At 32.0% G+C, this 18,391-nt stretch overlaps 2 protein-coding genes across 2 annotated transcripts in view; one reads left to right on the top strand and one right to left on the bottom strand.

Annotated features, from left to right (window-relative positions):
- LOC105620158 (BTB/POZ domain-containing protein 7) overlaps positions 1–18,326 on the top strand; it is a 19,432-nt gene extending 1,106 nt beyond the window's left edge. Inside the window, exons 3-10 of the mRNA XM_012201667.1 lie at positions 90–640; positions 729–892; positions 978–1,362; positions 1,446–1,598; positions 1,710–1,866; positions 2,104–2,282; positions 15,841–16,056; positions 18,030–18,326. Of these exons, the coding sequence (XP_012057057.1) occupies positions 90–640; positions 729–892; positions 978–1,362; positions 1,446–1,598; positions 1,710–1,866; positions 2,104–2,282; positions 15,841–16,056; positions 18,030–18,326 (2,102 nt within the window). The remainder of the gene's footprint in view (positions 1–89; positions 641–728; positions 893–977; positions 1,363–1,445; positions 1,599–1,709; positions 1,867–2,103; positions 2,283–15,840; positions 16,057–18,029) is intronic.
- LOC105620147 lies at positions 3,922–5,136 on the bottom strand. Its single transcript, XM_012201658.1, has one exon. It carries the CDS (start codon positions 5,134–5,136, stop codon positions 3,922–3,924), a length of 1,215 nt encoding a protein of 404 aa, XP_012057048.1.
- Positions 18,327–18,391: the final 65 nt, after the last annotated feature.

Here is an 18,391-nt window from a genome sequence, read left to right as displayed (position 1 = left end):
TTATATATATATATATATATATATATATATATATATATATATATATATAAAGATATATATATATATGTATTTTTTATTAAAATTTGCAGGATATGGTGCTAGAATCTGTTTGGAGCTAAGAACTCCACATCTTGAAGTACAGATGTTCTCAATGTTATTACGGTATCTTTATACTGGTGATATTTGTCCACATGACGCGACTTTGGAAGCAAATCTACTTCGACGACTCGGAGAAGAATTTGGAACTCCAAATCCACTGGAACATGATCTCAGATATTTGCTAGATACCGGTGATTATGCAGATGCCGCTCTTGTATTCACGTCGGACAGTGATTATCAAAGACCAGATAGTGGAAGTTCGGAGTACGGATTTCGCCCGAAATTAGAGCTGCCATGTCATAAAGCAATACTTTCCGCGAGATCTCCTTTCTTCAGAAATTTAATACAAAGACGGACTAGATCGGGCGAGGATCACACAGAAAGAGCGCTTCACATACCTACTAGAATAGTGTTGGATGAAAGCGTAATACCTAAACGATATGCCAGAGTATTACTACATGCTGTGTATCTAGATACTGTCGACTTATCATTAATATTGAGAGGAAGCGGTTGTGGAAACAGCGCTGGTAGTTTGGGAGAGGTAAGAAAATCTTAGCAAAAAAATATTTATACACTAATGTATATTAATTTTATATTTATGTTAATACTTTTATTTAATAAACTTACAGGTTCAAGCCCTAACACATACGGGCCGAATGCGACCAAGTCCATTAGAAGAAGCGATGGAATTGTATCAGATTGGACGATTTCTCGAGCTTGATATATTATCGCAAGGTTGCGAGGATCTTATTTTGGAGTATCTCACCCTGGAATCGCTACCGACTGTTCTCAAGTAAATCTGATTATGATTACTAATAAATCTTTTACAAAAGTTATAAATTAGATCATATTATTAAAAAAAATTATGTTATGTGCAGATGGGGTAGTCAACCTCACGGATCAGCATGGGTACACAGGCAAGCGTTGCATTACTTAAGGGAGGAATTTCAGCCAATTGCTTCGTCTTCGATTCTTCATCAGTTAGATCATGCCCACTTAGCGAATGTTTTACAGAGCCATTTTTTACAAGCGAGCGAACTTGAAGTACTGCAGGCAGTGCTCAAGTGGGGCGAACACGAATTAGTACGTCGTATGGAGGATCGGGAACCTAATTTGCTTAGTCATACTGTGCATTCTGTGACGAGAAAGGGTATTAAGAAAAGAGATCTTAGCGACATCGAATTACGGGAGATATTGAGCGAACTTTTGCCGCTTGTCAGAATAGATCATATATTGCCGCCGAATAGCGAAGCATTAGTACAGGTATATTTTCTACCAAAAATTTAAATTATTTAAAAGAAAATATATCTCTTGTTAATATATTTTTTATGCTGATAAATTTTTAGGCTATTAGGAGAGGATTAGTTTCAACTCCACCAAGTCATATGATAGGAGACGAAAGAGATAATTTGAGGGTGAATGCTTGGATAAGAGGCGGAAAGAAAAATGGATTTTTTGTAAGGCCAAGGCTATTCATGCCGTATTATGAAGAAATCAAGGTAATAATAATAATAATAATAATAATAATAATAATAATACATAATTTTCAAAGTCAGAAACACATTGATTAATGGAATATACTAATGAGTACTATATTTATTCGATATTAGTCTTTGGTGGAAGAACAAATGATTCAAGAAGCAGATCTAGTGAGATTACGAAGGCCACGATACGTAGCAGATATACCGGATGCGCTATACATGGTTGAGGAGAAACCAAGAGCCATGGGAACTGCTGGCGTTGATGTCCTTGCAGCTGCATTTCCAGGTATTACAACATTAAATTATTAATTTCAACTTAAAACTTAATTTTTTTGTGTATTAGTTATTGTTATTATATATACAATTTGACATAAAAACATAGATTACTTTGTAATAAGAAAGTGAGAGTGCTTGAATAATATTTTTAATAATAATTGAGAAGTTGATAACAGAAAATCACACATAGATAGGTTTAACTGATAATAATTGATACAGGATAAAAGATTCTTTATCTATATTATAGTACCAGACTCTGCAACAATGGCTGCAATGCTGAAACGAGAGCAGAAATTGAAACAATCACCCAGTTGTCAACGAGCGATAAGTTTGCCGCTTTCTTCGCGACACGAAATTAATCGGCAAGTGCGACTGCGCGTTGTCAGGGAATTTAATTTACCCGACACTGTGGCTGATCTTCTGGAAGTAAGTCTTTCTATGTTACTTCTATGTTAGTTTATAATAATTCATAGCAATAATAGTAATAGTAATAAAATGTATAATAACATCGCATCTGCGTTGGATAAATTGGGAGCAGGAAAAATCAATACGAAAACAAATGAATATACGAAAAGATAAAAAATTTCGGAAACGATTAAACTATAATTATATAATGCGTTTTTTTATTAATTTCAAATTCTATGTGGTAGGTTTTTTTTCTATAACTGAACTAATATACATTTTTGAAACTTACAATGAAATAGATATATATTCGATATTTGTTGAGAGCGAAATAGAAAATTCAAATATAGTTTAGTGCGAGAATAAAAAATAGACCAATGATTATCGCGAACGATTGTCATAAAATGCTAGAAATGTCAGCATAATATTCTAAATATCTTCAAGAATTTAAATACATTCGCGTACAAAATTAAAAATAAGTATATTTATTCTACACATAATTATTTTGTGATTGAATAAATTGTAAATAAAGATAGATAATGACTGCTTTAGTGTATTGTTTATTCTAAATTTTATTAATAGTAATGTATATTCTCATAAAATATTGCTTCATAATTTACAATATTTATACAAACATTAATTTCTCAATTTTATTTCCTGAATGTGATACATATGGAATTTATTATTATCAAAAATATAAAGATTTTTAAACACGACAAATATATAATGTTTTCATTGGTAATGTTTTTATTTTATAAAATTAAATTGAGGCTACAAGCCTTACATGCGTACTATTTACACTAAAAAGACTACTTGTTTACGATACATCTTTAAAAATATGATTTATAAATATTAAAAAATATTCGCATTTTTAGTGTCGACAGATATATGCATTGTTTGTGTTAATATTTCTATCATCAAATTAGTCTTAGCAGTTGACTTAGTTAATTATTCTTTATTAGCTTTGGTCCTTATTATAATATTACTTGATTTATCTTATCACATCTAATATTGTCTGAAACTTTTGTCACATATTTATATAAATTTTATCGCTTCTACGTTTGCTAACTGTCATTTATTTTCTGTCTTAATATTTTCTATATAGTAAGATGACTGACTTCTTAGGAAGGACATTTAAAAAGATTCAATTTTAAATTAATCTTTAAAAAAATTATTAATTGTCGTAAATTTTAATAAACACTTTTAATAATTATTAATAAAATATACGAACAATATTATATTATTATATTTGTAAATAACACTGTATAAACATCAACTAAGATCACAAAAATTAATCAAATTATGAGATTTTTTAAAATTGTTGATTTTTTAAAATCTTTGCTGCTGAATTTTATAAAAATCATAAAATTCTTTACATTAGTTTTTAAATAAAAATCATAAAATTCTTTACATTAATTGAAAATTATGTTTCATATTTATTATTTTTACTTTTATTATTATTCTCAAAGAAAGACAATTCATAATCGTGTTCTTAATTTGGGACAACGCATTATAAAGTGATACGAAGAGTTAAATTTTGAGATTGTGTCACCTAATTTTGGACGTTTGTTCATCTTACTATACAATAATTATTTATTTTATATCAAGAAATAGAAAGACTTTCTAAAGGATTAATTTACTATGGATAGAAGTTTACGTCTAATCATTTTACAAGCCATCCCTTTCGATCGAACATATATAAGACGTGTAACATTTTTTGTTTGTAATTATCGTCATCGATCCCACCTGCAAAAACGCTTTCGTCCGCATCTTCGGCCGCCGTTTGTGAAACGGAGCCACGCGCTGCTTGTATTACTTGCACCATCATGATGCACTGGTTAAATTTGATGGGTGCACATTGATTCAATTGCTCTATAAATTGGCTCTTGGGAAATGCGTTTGTGTCTACATTTAACGATTTTAAACTCTCGATGAAAGAATCGTAATAAAAATCAATCATATTGTCAAGATGATTATCGAGTACCTCCTTCTGGGAACTTGATATGAGGAAAAATATGAGATCGTTTACACCGTAGTCATAAACTGTCAATTGGAAGTCCACAATTTTCATATTGATCGGCTTATCTGATTCATCGTATTTGAACATCATGTTATTTACCCAAAAATCGTTATGCACTAGTGTCGCCCACGGTTCTTTCGGCGTTACAGTTTGTGTAAATCCATATTCGATTGTTTTCTCGATTCTATCTAGATAAGTTTCCGCTTCTTCCATATTTTTATAATCATTATGCGCCTTCTGTACCATATCTACCGTCGCTTTTTCCGTAACTTCTTGTAAGTTGAATTCTAGACAAGATAGTACCGTTTTTTTGAAGAATTCGGATTTCTTGAGCTTCAAGCCGATTGCTATGGCGTGTAGCTTGGCTAAATGGTTGATCGCAAAGTTCATGTGCACTTTATCTAGACCTACAATTCGATCTTGCGTTATATAATTGTAACTCTTTAGATTTTCTAAAACGATAGCGGCCTGTTCATCGAAACACTGCGGATCTCGTAAACCTAATCTACCGCCTAAAAATTGCGGTACGATGACGCTTAGGGATTCCCGAGGGATTCCGCTTTCATTTTGCAACTTCAAAAATTCTGGTGCTACCATGCTATAAAATTCCAGTTCTTTCTTGAATGTTAATGGACTGTCAAACAACTCTAGCAAATATGCCGACCTCGGCGGTAGTTTAACAACCACGTTTAGAGTTCTCTTCTTATCATTGTGCTCGGCATTGATATTGACAGCCAATATTATACTACCAAAGTTTTCTCCCGGATCTGTTAAATGTTTCCATTCCACATCGTGTATTCGAAAATCGGGGCCATATGTTTGCATTAACAATGTGTCTATATTTTTAACAGGGAGCATGTCGAGCGTTTTCCTAACAGAAAAAAATTTCATATTAAAGAGAGTTATTATTTCAGAGAACAAAATTTTGTACTATGTCATTATAATTATATGTATTAAATGAAATTCATGCAAATATAAAAATGAAGCTGATGTAAGCCGACAAGATATGCGTGTGTAAAATTATTTATTACAACAAAGTAGACGGTTTAACTCTAATTTTGCATCAGCTTATAGCTGACGAATAAACAACAAAGTAAAGCATTACATTTAAATTGATAAAGTTATATAAGTTCGTAAAGTGTGTCCAAGAATTTTCGAATGTCCTAATATCTAATAAGATACTTAATTCGTGAGTTAAGAATAAAATTGAATGATTAAAGATGAGCTGTCGAATAATGCGTAACAGTTTACACAAGTTTTCGATTACATTTGAGATTAAATCAGTTAACGTACATTGTACGTATTTGCTACGTGGAATTTCTTGGAAACTGAGGTTAAGTCTTCTTTTATGTAGATTGGATGTTGTTTAGTCACCAATATCATGTATCTCAAGGTTCTGTAAAATAAATTTCTTTTAAACTAAAACTAGAAATAATTAAGATATATAACACATATTATTTATTTTAGTAAACTTTGAATTTTTCCATTAAATTTTTAATTTTTAATACTCTTTAATTATACACTACTTGAATTTATTTAAATGTTTTTATGTAATTAAAAGGTACAAAATGTAAGTAAATTATAGCTATAAATTTTAGGATTGATAGATAAAAAAAAGATATTAACATGTATCCGGAGAAATTGGATATTTAATCGTTTTATTTAATAGTTTAATAGGCTTAATTAAATTTAATCTATCGTAAATATATATAGAATTATTATCTCTCGTTAATTTGTAGAACTGATATCCACAGCACACATTAACAGTTATTAGATAATTTTGGGAAAGGGACACGTGTTTTGGATTATAGATTATTATGGATTATTTCAATTTATTCAAAATGTAAACTGAAGTAATACAATAGCTATTCCAATCCGATTTCGATGTTGTACTGTGGACTTGTATCAAAAGAAATTCTCAATATATCAAATTTGATTTCGAGATCGTAATTTAATAATCATAATGATCATAAATAAATTCTCTTTCCAAGTTTCATATTCGATATTTTATATAACTTTCTCTTTTTACATAACTTCTTCTCATTTTTAATAAGAAAATCGCAGAATTATTGAAAAAACAATTTATTGAAAAACAAATTTTTTAAATAATTATCCGTAATTTTGAGCATTTGTCGAGAAACATGATTCTATGAAAAATTATTAATTTTTTTTTTTTATAAATTGAGAAATCGAACATCCTTAGAACAATTATAAGTTTTTTTAAATGTATGTTTGATAACATTTTTTAATATATTTTTCCAAATTCTATTGATCCTAAAGTAATTGTATAATTTACTTACAGTTTTATAAAGCTAAAAATGTTATTGTGCATAGATATCTTCGTAGCACACTGAGAAAAAATATACTTAATTTTAATAAATATTTAGTGCATTACTGCCAACTAAACATTTACTTACAGTAAGTAAATATTTGTTTAATAAAAAAAATGATTGTTAACTTAAATTAATATTTCTTGTATCAAATAAATATATCTTTATATTTAATAAATATTTAGTTAGCAGTTCAATTAAATATTTATTAAAATTGGTTATACTTTTCTTCAATGCACTAATCTCATTTAGAAAAGATTATCGTCACTTCGTTATTTTCTTCAATATATGTATTTGTAACTTCCTAACGTTCACTCGCGTGTATGTTCTAGCATTAACTGTCATTATGTTGTGTAGTGTCGTTACTTTATAGTAAGGAGAGAACTTGTTGGTGGGCTCCTCGCTGACTATGATTCGTTCATGCAAATTCAATTCGTATTAGATAAACTAATCGTTTTCCTTATCTCATTCGTAATGTATAAAATGCATTTCAAAATATAATAGTATCAGGGAAAATTCTAATCATAATAGTTTGATTTCTGTTACGAATAAATGACGTGGCGGTCAATGTATGTACAATCAGTGTGAGTCCAGAAAGCGGGACATCGTTATTTTGCACTTACATGGATGCAAGTGAGTCGACAGAAACTCAGTTGAGCCTTTCTGGCTAGATCAATCGACTATCGTGGCCGAAGAGCATACAACCTATTTATAGTGCACTCGTGACACAAGAAACTTTGAGTGTTAAGATAAATGTTGCAGAAATGATGTCAGCGAGTTCATTTCTGATTATCCTTAAAGTTACATAAACTTTTTTAGAAATAGCAATTGCAACTTTGTTAATGTCAGCTGCCAGCTCATACTGCAATTCGCTTATGGTTCGCGCTATTTATCGCATAGATAACGCACGGCTTTTACGTTTTTGTTTTACACTTTTAGAGTGAACGTCAAAAGACAATGGTCTACGACTTTTATGGTTCATCATATTGAGACATTCAATTAACTCGATATAATTGTTCGACTTCGTAACTGCGACGACATTGTTACGAATATGAGCCAACATTACGTAACGTTTTATTTCTGATAATAGCACAAATTTATTTTCGGAAATTGTTACGAATAAAGATCTCTATTTATCTCAATTGTATGAATTTGTGTGTTCAGTATAAAAAAATGTTATAATATTATATTTTTTTATTCTAAACTTTTTCCTAAAATATTGCAATATATATATATATATATATATATGTATATATATATTGCAATATTTTAGAATGCAATATATATACTATATATAAAATATATATATATATATAAATATATATATATATATTTATATATATATATTTATCTATATATTGTATGTAAAAATATTAACTAAGTAGGAGAAAAAAAGAATAATTAATAAAAGTAAACGCATATACTCAATATGTATTGCTTATTATTCATATCAGAAGAAGATTACTCGTTTTTATTTTGTATCTCTTGCAAAATATATTGATATCTGATCAATATTGAAAGTATCTAATATTGAAAATTTGAGCATCAAAGATCACTCGGGATATCCATGACCTATATTCCTATATTTGCGAAGTTCTATCAGTTCAATGTATGTTCAGAAAAATCGCCACGCCAGTGGAATGCTTTTTTTCGTTTTATTATCGTATCAAAGCAAATAATAAAATTGAGAATTCGTATTATAAAAAAAATATTATAGACGATATATTGAAGATAAAAATTCTTTTTTTAAATAGATCGATTTAAAAATTAGTTACTGGAAAGCAATCGCAATCTACGAATTGAATGAGACGGATAAAAAAATGTGGGAAACTTGATGTATTTCTTTTTTCTGTGTATTTATTATTATGTCTTCTGTGTATAATCGGTCGACAATCATAATGTGTATCATTTTCGCGATGATTTTATTTCTAGCTATTAGACTTGATTCCACGCATATGCTTAATGCGGAAGCTGTTGTTAGATTATCTTCTCATCTTTCTAAGTTCTCATTCCACGAAAGCTGCATTGACGAACGTTTGCTCTTGAATGCATAATGTTATTTAACTTTATGCGAGTTGCTTCAGATTTCTCATGCTATCTTTCATCTTCGACTTCTTCGGCTAATTCAAAGTTTGTAGCGAAAATTTCACTGCACACGATTTCCTTCAACATTGTTTCAACTTTTTTAGTGCGAAATATTTTTATAACTCAAATAGCTCAAAATAAATTTCTAAAAAATTTTAATAAAGCAGAATGATAGAACAGCATGATAGAACAATATGATGTTTTCTCTAAATATTATTCTCAACTTCTAAATATAAATCTGATCTCTATCTACATTTTCCCAGGTATAACTGGAGGCAATTTAATTTATTTTTCAAATAATAAGCAATTTCCTTGAAGCTAATATAATAAGTTGAACTATGCTTCAGATTTATTATCAAATAGAAACATAAAAGAAGGAAAATATATCAATATTTCTTCGCGATCAGTTACCTTTCTGTTATTAACCGACTTGATCGTTGCATCACTATTATACGTGCATAAATGATACGAGATTGAAATGACACAATCGTGGTCATAACAATAAGCAAGTGTCGCGAATTAATTTAAATCGCAAGAAGGACGTGTATGCCAGGCACGAGCAGCTATTTGCCAGCGCAGTTTATTAAGCTGAAAACTCGGAAGTACGTTCAGTGTCATTGATACTATCAACGATGTTGATTTTCTTTGTAAAGCTTGACATTGTATTGTAATTTCACGGAAATAATTAATATATCAACTTGAGTCCACAATTTTAAGAATTTCGAGCTATTAAATGACTTATTAGGAACTCCTACGCGGCTATATGTAACGCATATTGAACCATTTATGTAGCGTACTCAGAATATTTAACATTAAGTCTTTCCTCAATACAGAAGATATTTCTTATGCTCGTCGTGCGAAACAATGGAATCCAAAATGAGAAGTTTGTCATGATATTTTTTGCTTAAAAATTTCCGAAGCAGCACAATTATGATTGAAAATAATGATTAATTTTTAAGCATGCCAGGCACGTTCGTAGACAAGGTTTGAGAAACGTTTTATATTAAAATCACATTCACTATTCATACACACGCAGTCGTTCGTCAATTCTTATCATTCGAACATAATCCTTGATTTTTAAATATGTACGATATCAATATCGTATTATATAAACTGATATATAATAATTTGATATATATAATATATATATAATTTATAATTATATATATAATTTGATAATAACTTATATCAACTTTGATATATAATCATTTTGACCTTGTGTTGAAGTGAAATAAAGATAAAAAAATTTCAAATAAAATAATTATAAATCTATTACTCAAACAAAGTAAATGAGAGAAATAAATTTTTGCCTGTTGCATGTAACTGTTGTTTTTTTAGACACCAGTGTTTACGTTTTGAATATATGTAGTTAAATCTTCTGTCACGAAATTGCTGAAAAATACGCGCCAAGATTTTCTCACGTTCAATCAGAATAATTAAGAGTCTTTAAATAAATTGACACATTAATACGACAATTATAATTCATATTTATCTTGTTAAATTTATAATATCAAATTATACGCAATTTAAGTTGTTTTTAATCATTTCTATAAATTACATTTCTATAAGTTCTATATTCAATATATCATTAATTTAATTAGAACAATGAAGTTAAATAATTTAACTCAAGAAAATGTATTAAATTTAATTCAAATGTATTATATTTTATTATTTATTGAGTGCATACATTAATATGGACATTGTTTACTTTGAAACTAACTCCAGAAATAGACTAATTCATGTTGGCACATATGAAGGTTAAAAAAAATATCTAAGAATGTAAATTTGATGCTTTTAGGATGAGCATAAAAGTTTACGAACCAATTGTGCATTTACTTAAAGGATCTTATCGGAATAGACGTAGAAAAAAGTTTTATTATATAATCATCACTTATGTTCGATCTATTGTGGTTATATTTTACATACGTTACTATTAATGAGTATGTCATTTACCTTAACATTGATAGTACGATACGCGGGCGGGGCGCATTTATTAAGAATGCGATGTCATTGGTGTGACGTACATGGAATGACAACACGTGCGTAATTGGAAACGATTAAACAATGTTAAACTCTCTCTCTCTTTCTCTCTCTTTTTTTTTGCAAAGTCTGCACCGCGCGCGTAGGTTTAGCACGGCATTTGGACACAACGCAATTCGCGCGACTAATATTGCGAATAGACTCTCGTCGCTGTTTGACTTTGCCTCTTATTCTCCCCCTTTTTCCACACTGGTATTCGCATTATCTGTCTTCTAACGCAACGTCGAATTATACGTTCGCACAATAGAGACGTAGTAGAATTAACGCTCTGAGATGATACGAAAGATGTGCGCATTTTGTCTCAATGCAATGAGATGCAAACGAGTTCTCGAGAGATATCCTTCCTTTCTTCGTGAAACTGCGAATCTTTTCGAACAGCTACGACAGCGAGATTTTTCAACGTCAACGATATGCCTATTTTATATTTAGAATATTCGATCTACAAAAATAATTAGATTAATATGAATTTATGTTGTGAAATTTTTTTTCAGTATCTCTATACTGAAAAGAGGATCAGTCTTCAAATATAATATTTAAGCCTTTTTTATCCTTTTTTATTTTTTTATTATTGGCACAAATAAAAACTCGCTATTTTTACAAAATAAAAATTTATCACTTCATAGGAAGAATTTTTGTCAATTTTTCCTATTTTTCTATTGCTGTTTCTATATTTTTCTGAATGATTCCAAAACGACGAAATGATATATTTGTTAATGTCTCAAAATAATAGTTATATAATTTGCGAAAATTTCGAAATTATATTTATATAATTTCGAAATATTCAATTTATATTTATGTTGTATTGTTCATATTTACGCAACGGGAACGCCAGCAGTGTAACTGACTTTCGATATCGGACAAATTAGCAAAAACTACGAGCACTACCGTTCTCAAACGATGAGATGATGTGCAAGTCGATACGTATACAGATAGAAAAACGTAAATACAGAAAATGAATATACTGCAGTATGTTTTATTTTAATATTTTTTATTTACCTATATTGTTTAATTTTTTCTATTCGTAAAATGTTACGCCAACATGCTTTCGTGATGTAGTTTACAATAACAATGCAAACATAATCTTTATCCAGTATGTAATTTTTAATTAGCAGAATTTTTTTCTCAGCGAGATATGTATTACAAATATGTCACATTTTAATTCAGTAAAATGTCGCTGCTTTCCTCTCTGAGTTTTTATTGACTACACAAACGACATGTACGGTGATATCCTGAAAAGAGACTGTTCACAAAAAATAATTTATCTTTATGTCCCGATTTAAATGCGGTTTGTACAATGATAGATATATCGTGAAGTCGCACTGGGGTGACAAGCGGATGAATTATGAACACTTGCGACTACCAATCGAATGAAATGCATGCAATCTCTATAACGTAGCTGATGCAGTATTATGCATGAATAAATGCAGAAATGTGTTATCAAATACGTGCGACATGTTGCATCACTGCGGCTTCGGTGTTATGGTAAAATAATGCAAATCAACAAACGCGAATTATAAATCTGAGTATTCGAAATTATCTCCATTTATCTCTAAACAATAGAAGTTACATCATGTTACATTGTTAAATCTAATCGATCTAATTTTAAAACATAAAGCATAAAAATTGTTTTACTCGTTGTTTTTGCTCGTTGTAATAATACTAGTTTGCGATAAAATATTTTATTTAATAATTTTATTTGTTTTTTTTTGCCATGAATACAAATCCATTCTTTAAATTTAGCTCTCACATCACAATTTTGAAAAAAATGACATTAAGAAGGCGAAAAAAAATAATTTTGAGGATTTTTATGTTGTAACACAGCAAATTTTTTTCTAAATTTTATTAATGCTCTCCTCTCCATGCAAAAGATCAATTTTTAACTTTAAAATGTTTTAATTTGTTTCGCTATAATTTTTCAAAATATAGCAATTTGAAAATGGTTCCTCCCATGCAATACATGGAAAAAGCTTTTTATTCCATTTTAACACTGCATATTTATGTATAGTGCCCGCCAAAAATTCCGAACCAGTTGAATATCTCGGAAAGTATGCATTTTTGAGAAAAATGTTTTAGGCGGCAAAAGTTGGGTTTAAAAAGATCTATTTAATTATTTCATCAGTTTGACCTTGAGTGACCTTTTTAAATTGGATACCCTATTTTTTATTCCAGAATCTAATAGCCGAAGTCAAAAACTTTTTCAAAATGCTACAATAATGTTCATTTTCATTAAGTATTACTCGAATTATAATGTTTGAAAGTTACTGTATTGCATTGTTAGTATTATCCAAGGTGTTCGACCGACGGAGAACTAAAACCTCTTGAATATTATTCAGGATTATGCCCTGGATAACATTTGTTAAGATCAAAGTCATTGTTTCTCTTATTTTTAGCACTGAAAATTCATTTTTTATGTAAAAATGAGAATAGCAATACTATAACTTTTAAGCATTATAACTTAAGCATTGTAACTCAAAAAGTACTTAATAAAAATGAACTTTATTGTAGCATTTTGAAAAGTTTTTAACATTGGCTAATAGATTTTGGAATCAAAAATAGGGTGTCCAGTGTGTGTCTTGTCCTACTGAAGTGAACGGCAAGGCTTACGAAAACGTTAGCATTAGTAATAGATAAAAACGTAGAGATAATTTTCTGATATCTTTGAAGATAATATCTGTAAAAATCTAAAAAGCGTTATCATATAGAGTGTCCAATTTAAAAAAATCGATGAAAAAAGTCAATGACCTTGATCTGATATTGGCAATGCCATCTAAGTTCAAACTGATAAGATCATTAAATAAATCTTTTTAAACCCTACAATTTTTATCTCAAACATTTTTCTTAAAAATGCATTTTTTCCGAGATATTCAGCTGGCTCTGAATTTTTGGCGGGCACTGTATATATGAAAAGTAAGTGCTTTTGTAATTACATAATACTATGCTCGGATCATATCAACAGTAAATCAAAAAGCAATATGAAATTGACAATACAATATGACTATTTTCAATGCGGTATATCTCGAAAACGAAAAGTTATATCGAAACGAAACAAAATGTATTTTAAAGCTGAAAGTTATACTTTCACGTGATATTAACGAAAAAAAAATTAATGCCGATGTTACAACGTTAAAATCGGATTTTGTACTTGTTTGTCAAAAATGTGATGAAGCAATTGATAAATAACATCGTATTTAGTATTCAAAAAATTATGGGAACGATTATGTTTGTTCAGACAATGATCTCAAAGTATAAATTTGCATAAAGATAAATAAATAACAAGATAAGCAGAATTTAGTATATATAAAAAAGTATTTATAATTCAATATAATATATGTAATTTAGAATTTAACATGCGCGCGTGAAGAGAAACAGAATTTAATTTGCGACCGCCGTTTCTGTGGCGAATGTCAAACAAATTATTGAACGTGTTTCGTAATGCAGGTAACGTACGGAGGCTCTTTTTACACGTTACGCGAATATGAAACGTTATATACTGTTTAAAATTATGCATGTTAATACATACGTGTTTGTCAGTCCAATGTATTATCGTCATGATGACATAACATTTCTAACGTTAAAACAATATAATGTACCAGAACTTTGATAATCACTTGAATTCGTATATTGCTGACGTGAGATTAAAAAACATTATCATTCTGTAATTTGCTTCAAGTTGTTTATTATTTTTGTGAAATTATGAAATGACTTAGATATGGAAAATTCTGGAAACTTATTACATATTTTACCGATTGAATGAATCGTTTACCGAGTTCGATAGTTAGCTTCGCTTACGTCTTTATAATCTTAGAATTAATATTCATCGTTAAACTCGTTCTTCTCACGGAGAAAATATAAAATTTTTTATCACTGTTCCGATCGAAGTAAAATAACATCGTTATGTTATTAAAAATTTTTTTCTGGAATATTACAATAGTTCTTCGAAGAATGATTTTATACATCGCGTTATTAATATACAACAGTTACGTTTAATTCTTTCAAATTTTCAAAGTTAATTGCTTTTAATTGGAATACAACACAGTCGTCAAATTTCATGTCAATAGCGAATCTGTCATTATTTACGAGCTTTGTCAATATTTTACAGTAAGACCATTGTTCAATACGTAAATATTATCCTAGTAGATAATGTCGCGGAAGTGTTCAGAGATTCCCTTGTGTAACATGACAGCTTGATATCATCGCTCGCTATTTTGATTCATGAGGCACGACATAATAGTTTAATATTTTTCAGATTAGAGAAGTATTCTAGGAGTGACATAATATCTTTCAGATCAGAGAAGTATAGTAGTGTCAAACGAAACCGCAAAAGAACTGCAGAGAGGAAAAGGGAAAAAACAAAAATTATGCATAATTACGCGGAAAGAATGCTTTGTCATATCTCGGATGAGATTTACAGGTATATAATTTTGCGAGTCGTGTTCGCTCAGGTGTGGGAAGAAAAGGCCTAATGGGAAGACCAGTATCTGAGAACATGTGCGAGTTGCCGCTCGTGAAATAATCGCGCGTGTCGTCGCCGCTCGCTAATTTACGACCGCATAACGTATGCAAGGCGTCATTCCCTGTTCGTTGCATTAATGTCTTCCTAGGCAACGCGTGCGGCACACGTCAATTAGGTCACGGCTCACGTTCTATTTCGGTAGATAGGTAGGGAAAAACACCCCCTCACCTTCTCGGCCCGGAGGACGCGAGCGAAGGTTCGTTTCTATGAATTCGTTTTGCAAAATCCTCATTCTCTCGCCTCCGGTTGCAAAACCGATGGTGGAAAGGTGAAGGTTCCACGAAACAAATTTCATAGAAATAAAATCCAACTTTAATTCTCACAATCGAAAACTGTAATTCTCGGTAATTTATACCGTTATCTATTCATCCCAGCCTCGGAAACTATCCAATCCCCTCGTCGACGAAGCTCCGATTAATATTCCCCGGCGCGATACTGTCGACGTCCCACAAACCGCCGTCATCCCCCCCCCCCCTCCCCTCCTCCTCCCTCGCTTAATCGCGGGGTCTTTCCCTTTCTGTATTATTCCGAGCTTTTAATGCATCTTTCATCTAGCGGACAGCGCGCGATAAATTGCCGGCGTATCGATTTCAGAACACAGCGTCTTACAGTATGAAAGAGCAAAACGAGCAGAGGATGACAGATATAGAGGACATTGACTCGCCGGGCATGGGTATTCGTGTGAGAACTACCGCCCCGGTGTGTTACGGGAGGAACATGACATTTCCTCGGCCGACTTCGTCTTACGCACATAGACACGAACTTCCAGCTATAGTGACTGAGGGAGAGAGCTGCAGACTTCTTGCCGAGGTAAGGGGCAGCACACTATTACGTTATTGTCGTATTTGTATTATTTCGCGGGTGACTCGAAATCTCGCGTAGGCCTAGACATTTTTAATTGCAACCCGAATTAATTAACTTCATATTATTCGATTTCATTATCAAACGTTCTCAGACAGTTCATTTCTTCAATGCATATCTGGTGCATCAAAAAAATTGTTATGTCTTATTTGATAAAGAACACAGAGTCGAGTGTCTAAAATAGTCTAAAGGTAAAATAGTCTAAAGGTACAGTCCGAAGATATAAATAAAATAACTTGTACCTAAAATAAATTTTTTTGTATTGGGAGTACAAATTAGTTCGGTCCGTTTTTTTGTGCATTTATTTCAAAATAAAATGAATGAACAGATCAATTAAAGTATTGTCCATCGCCTACTACTTTTTCCCATCTCTCAGGCAATTTTCGAATTCCATCTCGAAAAAATGACTCGTCTTTGGAGGCGATCCAATTCTGGAGCCAATTTTCGATTTCTGCGAAAGAAGTGAACCGGTGACTTGCTACATCCTTCGGAACAATCAGTAATCAGAAGGAGCAATGTCCGGAGAATACGGTGCGGGTGCGATAAAACATCCCATTTGAGCGTTTCCAAATATTTTTTTACGACTTTAGCGACATGAGGACAAGCATTGTCATGAAGAAGAATAACTTTATCATGTCTTTGCTCGTATTTTTTCTCGCAATGCACGGCTCAAACGAATCAATTGTAGCCGATACCGATCGTTGTAATGGAATCGCCAGGTTTCAGCAGCTCATAGTAAACAAGATCCTTTTGGTTCCACCAGATACAGAGCATGATCTTCGAACCATGAATATTCGCCCGTGTTGATGTTGAGGTCGATAGCAACGATTGATCGGGTTTTTTCTTCTTGGGATTGTCGTAGAATATCCATTTCTCATCATCTTTCTCACAATTCGATGCAAAAAACCTTTTCTCTGTTGTCTTTGAATCAGCTGTTCGCAAGTGAAATCGCCTTTCAACGTCTCTCGATTTCAGTTCATAAGGCACCCAATTTCCTTATTTTTGAATCATTCTCATGGCTCTCAATCGTACAGAAACGACTTGTTGAATTATCTCCAATGATTCTACAAACTCTTCTTGCGTTTGACTCTGATCTTTTGCAAGTAATGCCTCTAAGTCTTTGTCTTCGAATTTTTTTGGCTATCCAGAGCGAGGCTTGTCTTCAACGCTGAAATCTCCATCCTTGAAATGTCGAAATTATTTCCATGATTTATCAGTTGGAGCAGTGTCATCATAAACTTCGACAAGCATTCGAAGGGCTTCAGCCGCACTTTTCTTCCAATTAAAGCAGAAAATCAAAATCTCCCGCAAATGCTGCTTGGTTAAACACAAATTTCGACATTTCAAACACAGTAAAAATCAAAATTTTTGTATGAAACTCAAAGCGATATAAACTGAATATTATTAGCAGATGTTTAATCTCTCTGAAACCGCCAAAATCAGCTGTTACTATGAACCATTCACAACAGCTGGAGCTATCTTTAGGGAAACGGACCGAACTAATTTGTACTCCTAGAATAAAATGTAGAATAAAATGTAATTTCTATTATCGGATTTTTCTCGATTATTCAATGTTTAGGGCCTGTCTTCATTAGGTCGGATAATCAAGGTTCTATTATAGATCCTCTCGATCTCGCTCGGTACCGCGAGACGAGATAACGAATCTAGTTGGGAAATGGTAAATTACAGGGTCGATCTTGTACAATCCGTTCTCTCGTTGCAGCCGCGCAGGCTGTCTCAAACCGTGGTTACGGAACTGTTTCCCTCCACATCTGCGCAGCAGCACGAGTTTGTCGTTTTCTCTTTTTTTGTTTTATCTCGTAATCATATCGCTGCTCCATGATTGCGGTATCTCGCTCGATTAGTCGCTTCCTCGAGAAACGAGGATTACGCAAGCAGTACGCCTCCGGTTTGTTTTACAGCAGCAAGAGGGCAATTCCTGCAGCGACGGCCAACTGTCGGGCGTGATGCCGGATGTAGCGATGGCGACGGCCTCCTTCGGTGCTCTGCATTTAATCGAGGAGCAGGAATTGGAATTGGATCTCGGTGACGGGGCGTCGCACCTCTTACCGCACGTTTCCCCGTCGGGCGGTGGAACCATTGAGCCGGCTGCTCACCGGTCGTCGCTTCCTCATCAGCATCAAAGACACTTCTCCGGCCCACCGCCCCCACCTTACGTGTATCATCGTGCTGGCACTGCCTTACCGAGGTTTATTTGAAATTTATATATGATATGTGGATGGAGCGGACAACATGGCAACTACTGATGATTTTCCTTTGTATT

The sequence above is a fragment of the Atta cephalotes genome (assembly GCF_000143395.1).
Source record: "Atta cephalotes unplaced genomic scaffold scaffold00002, whole genome shotgun sequence".
Classification (NCBI taxonomy): domain Eukaryota; kingdom Metazoa; phylum Arthropoda; class Insecta; order Hymenoptera; family Formicidae; genus Atta; species Atta cephalotes.
This window is presented reverse-complemented; position numbering and strand designations above follow the sequence as displayed.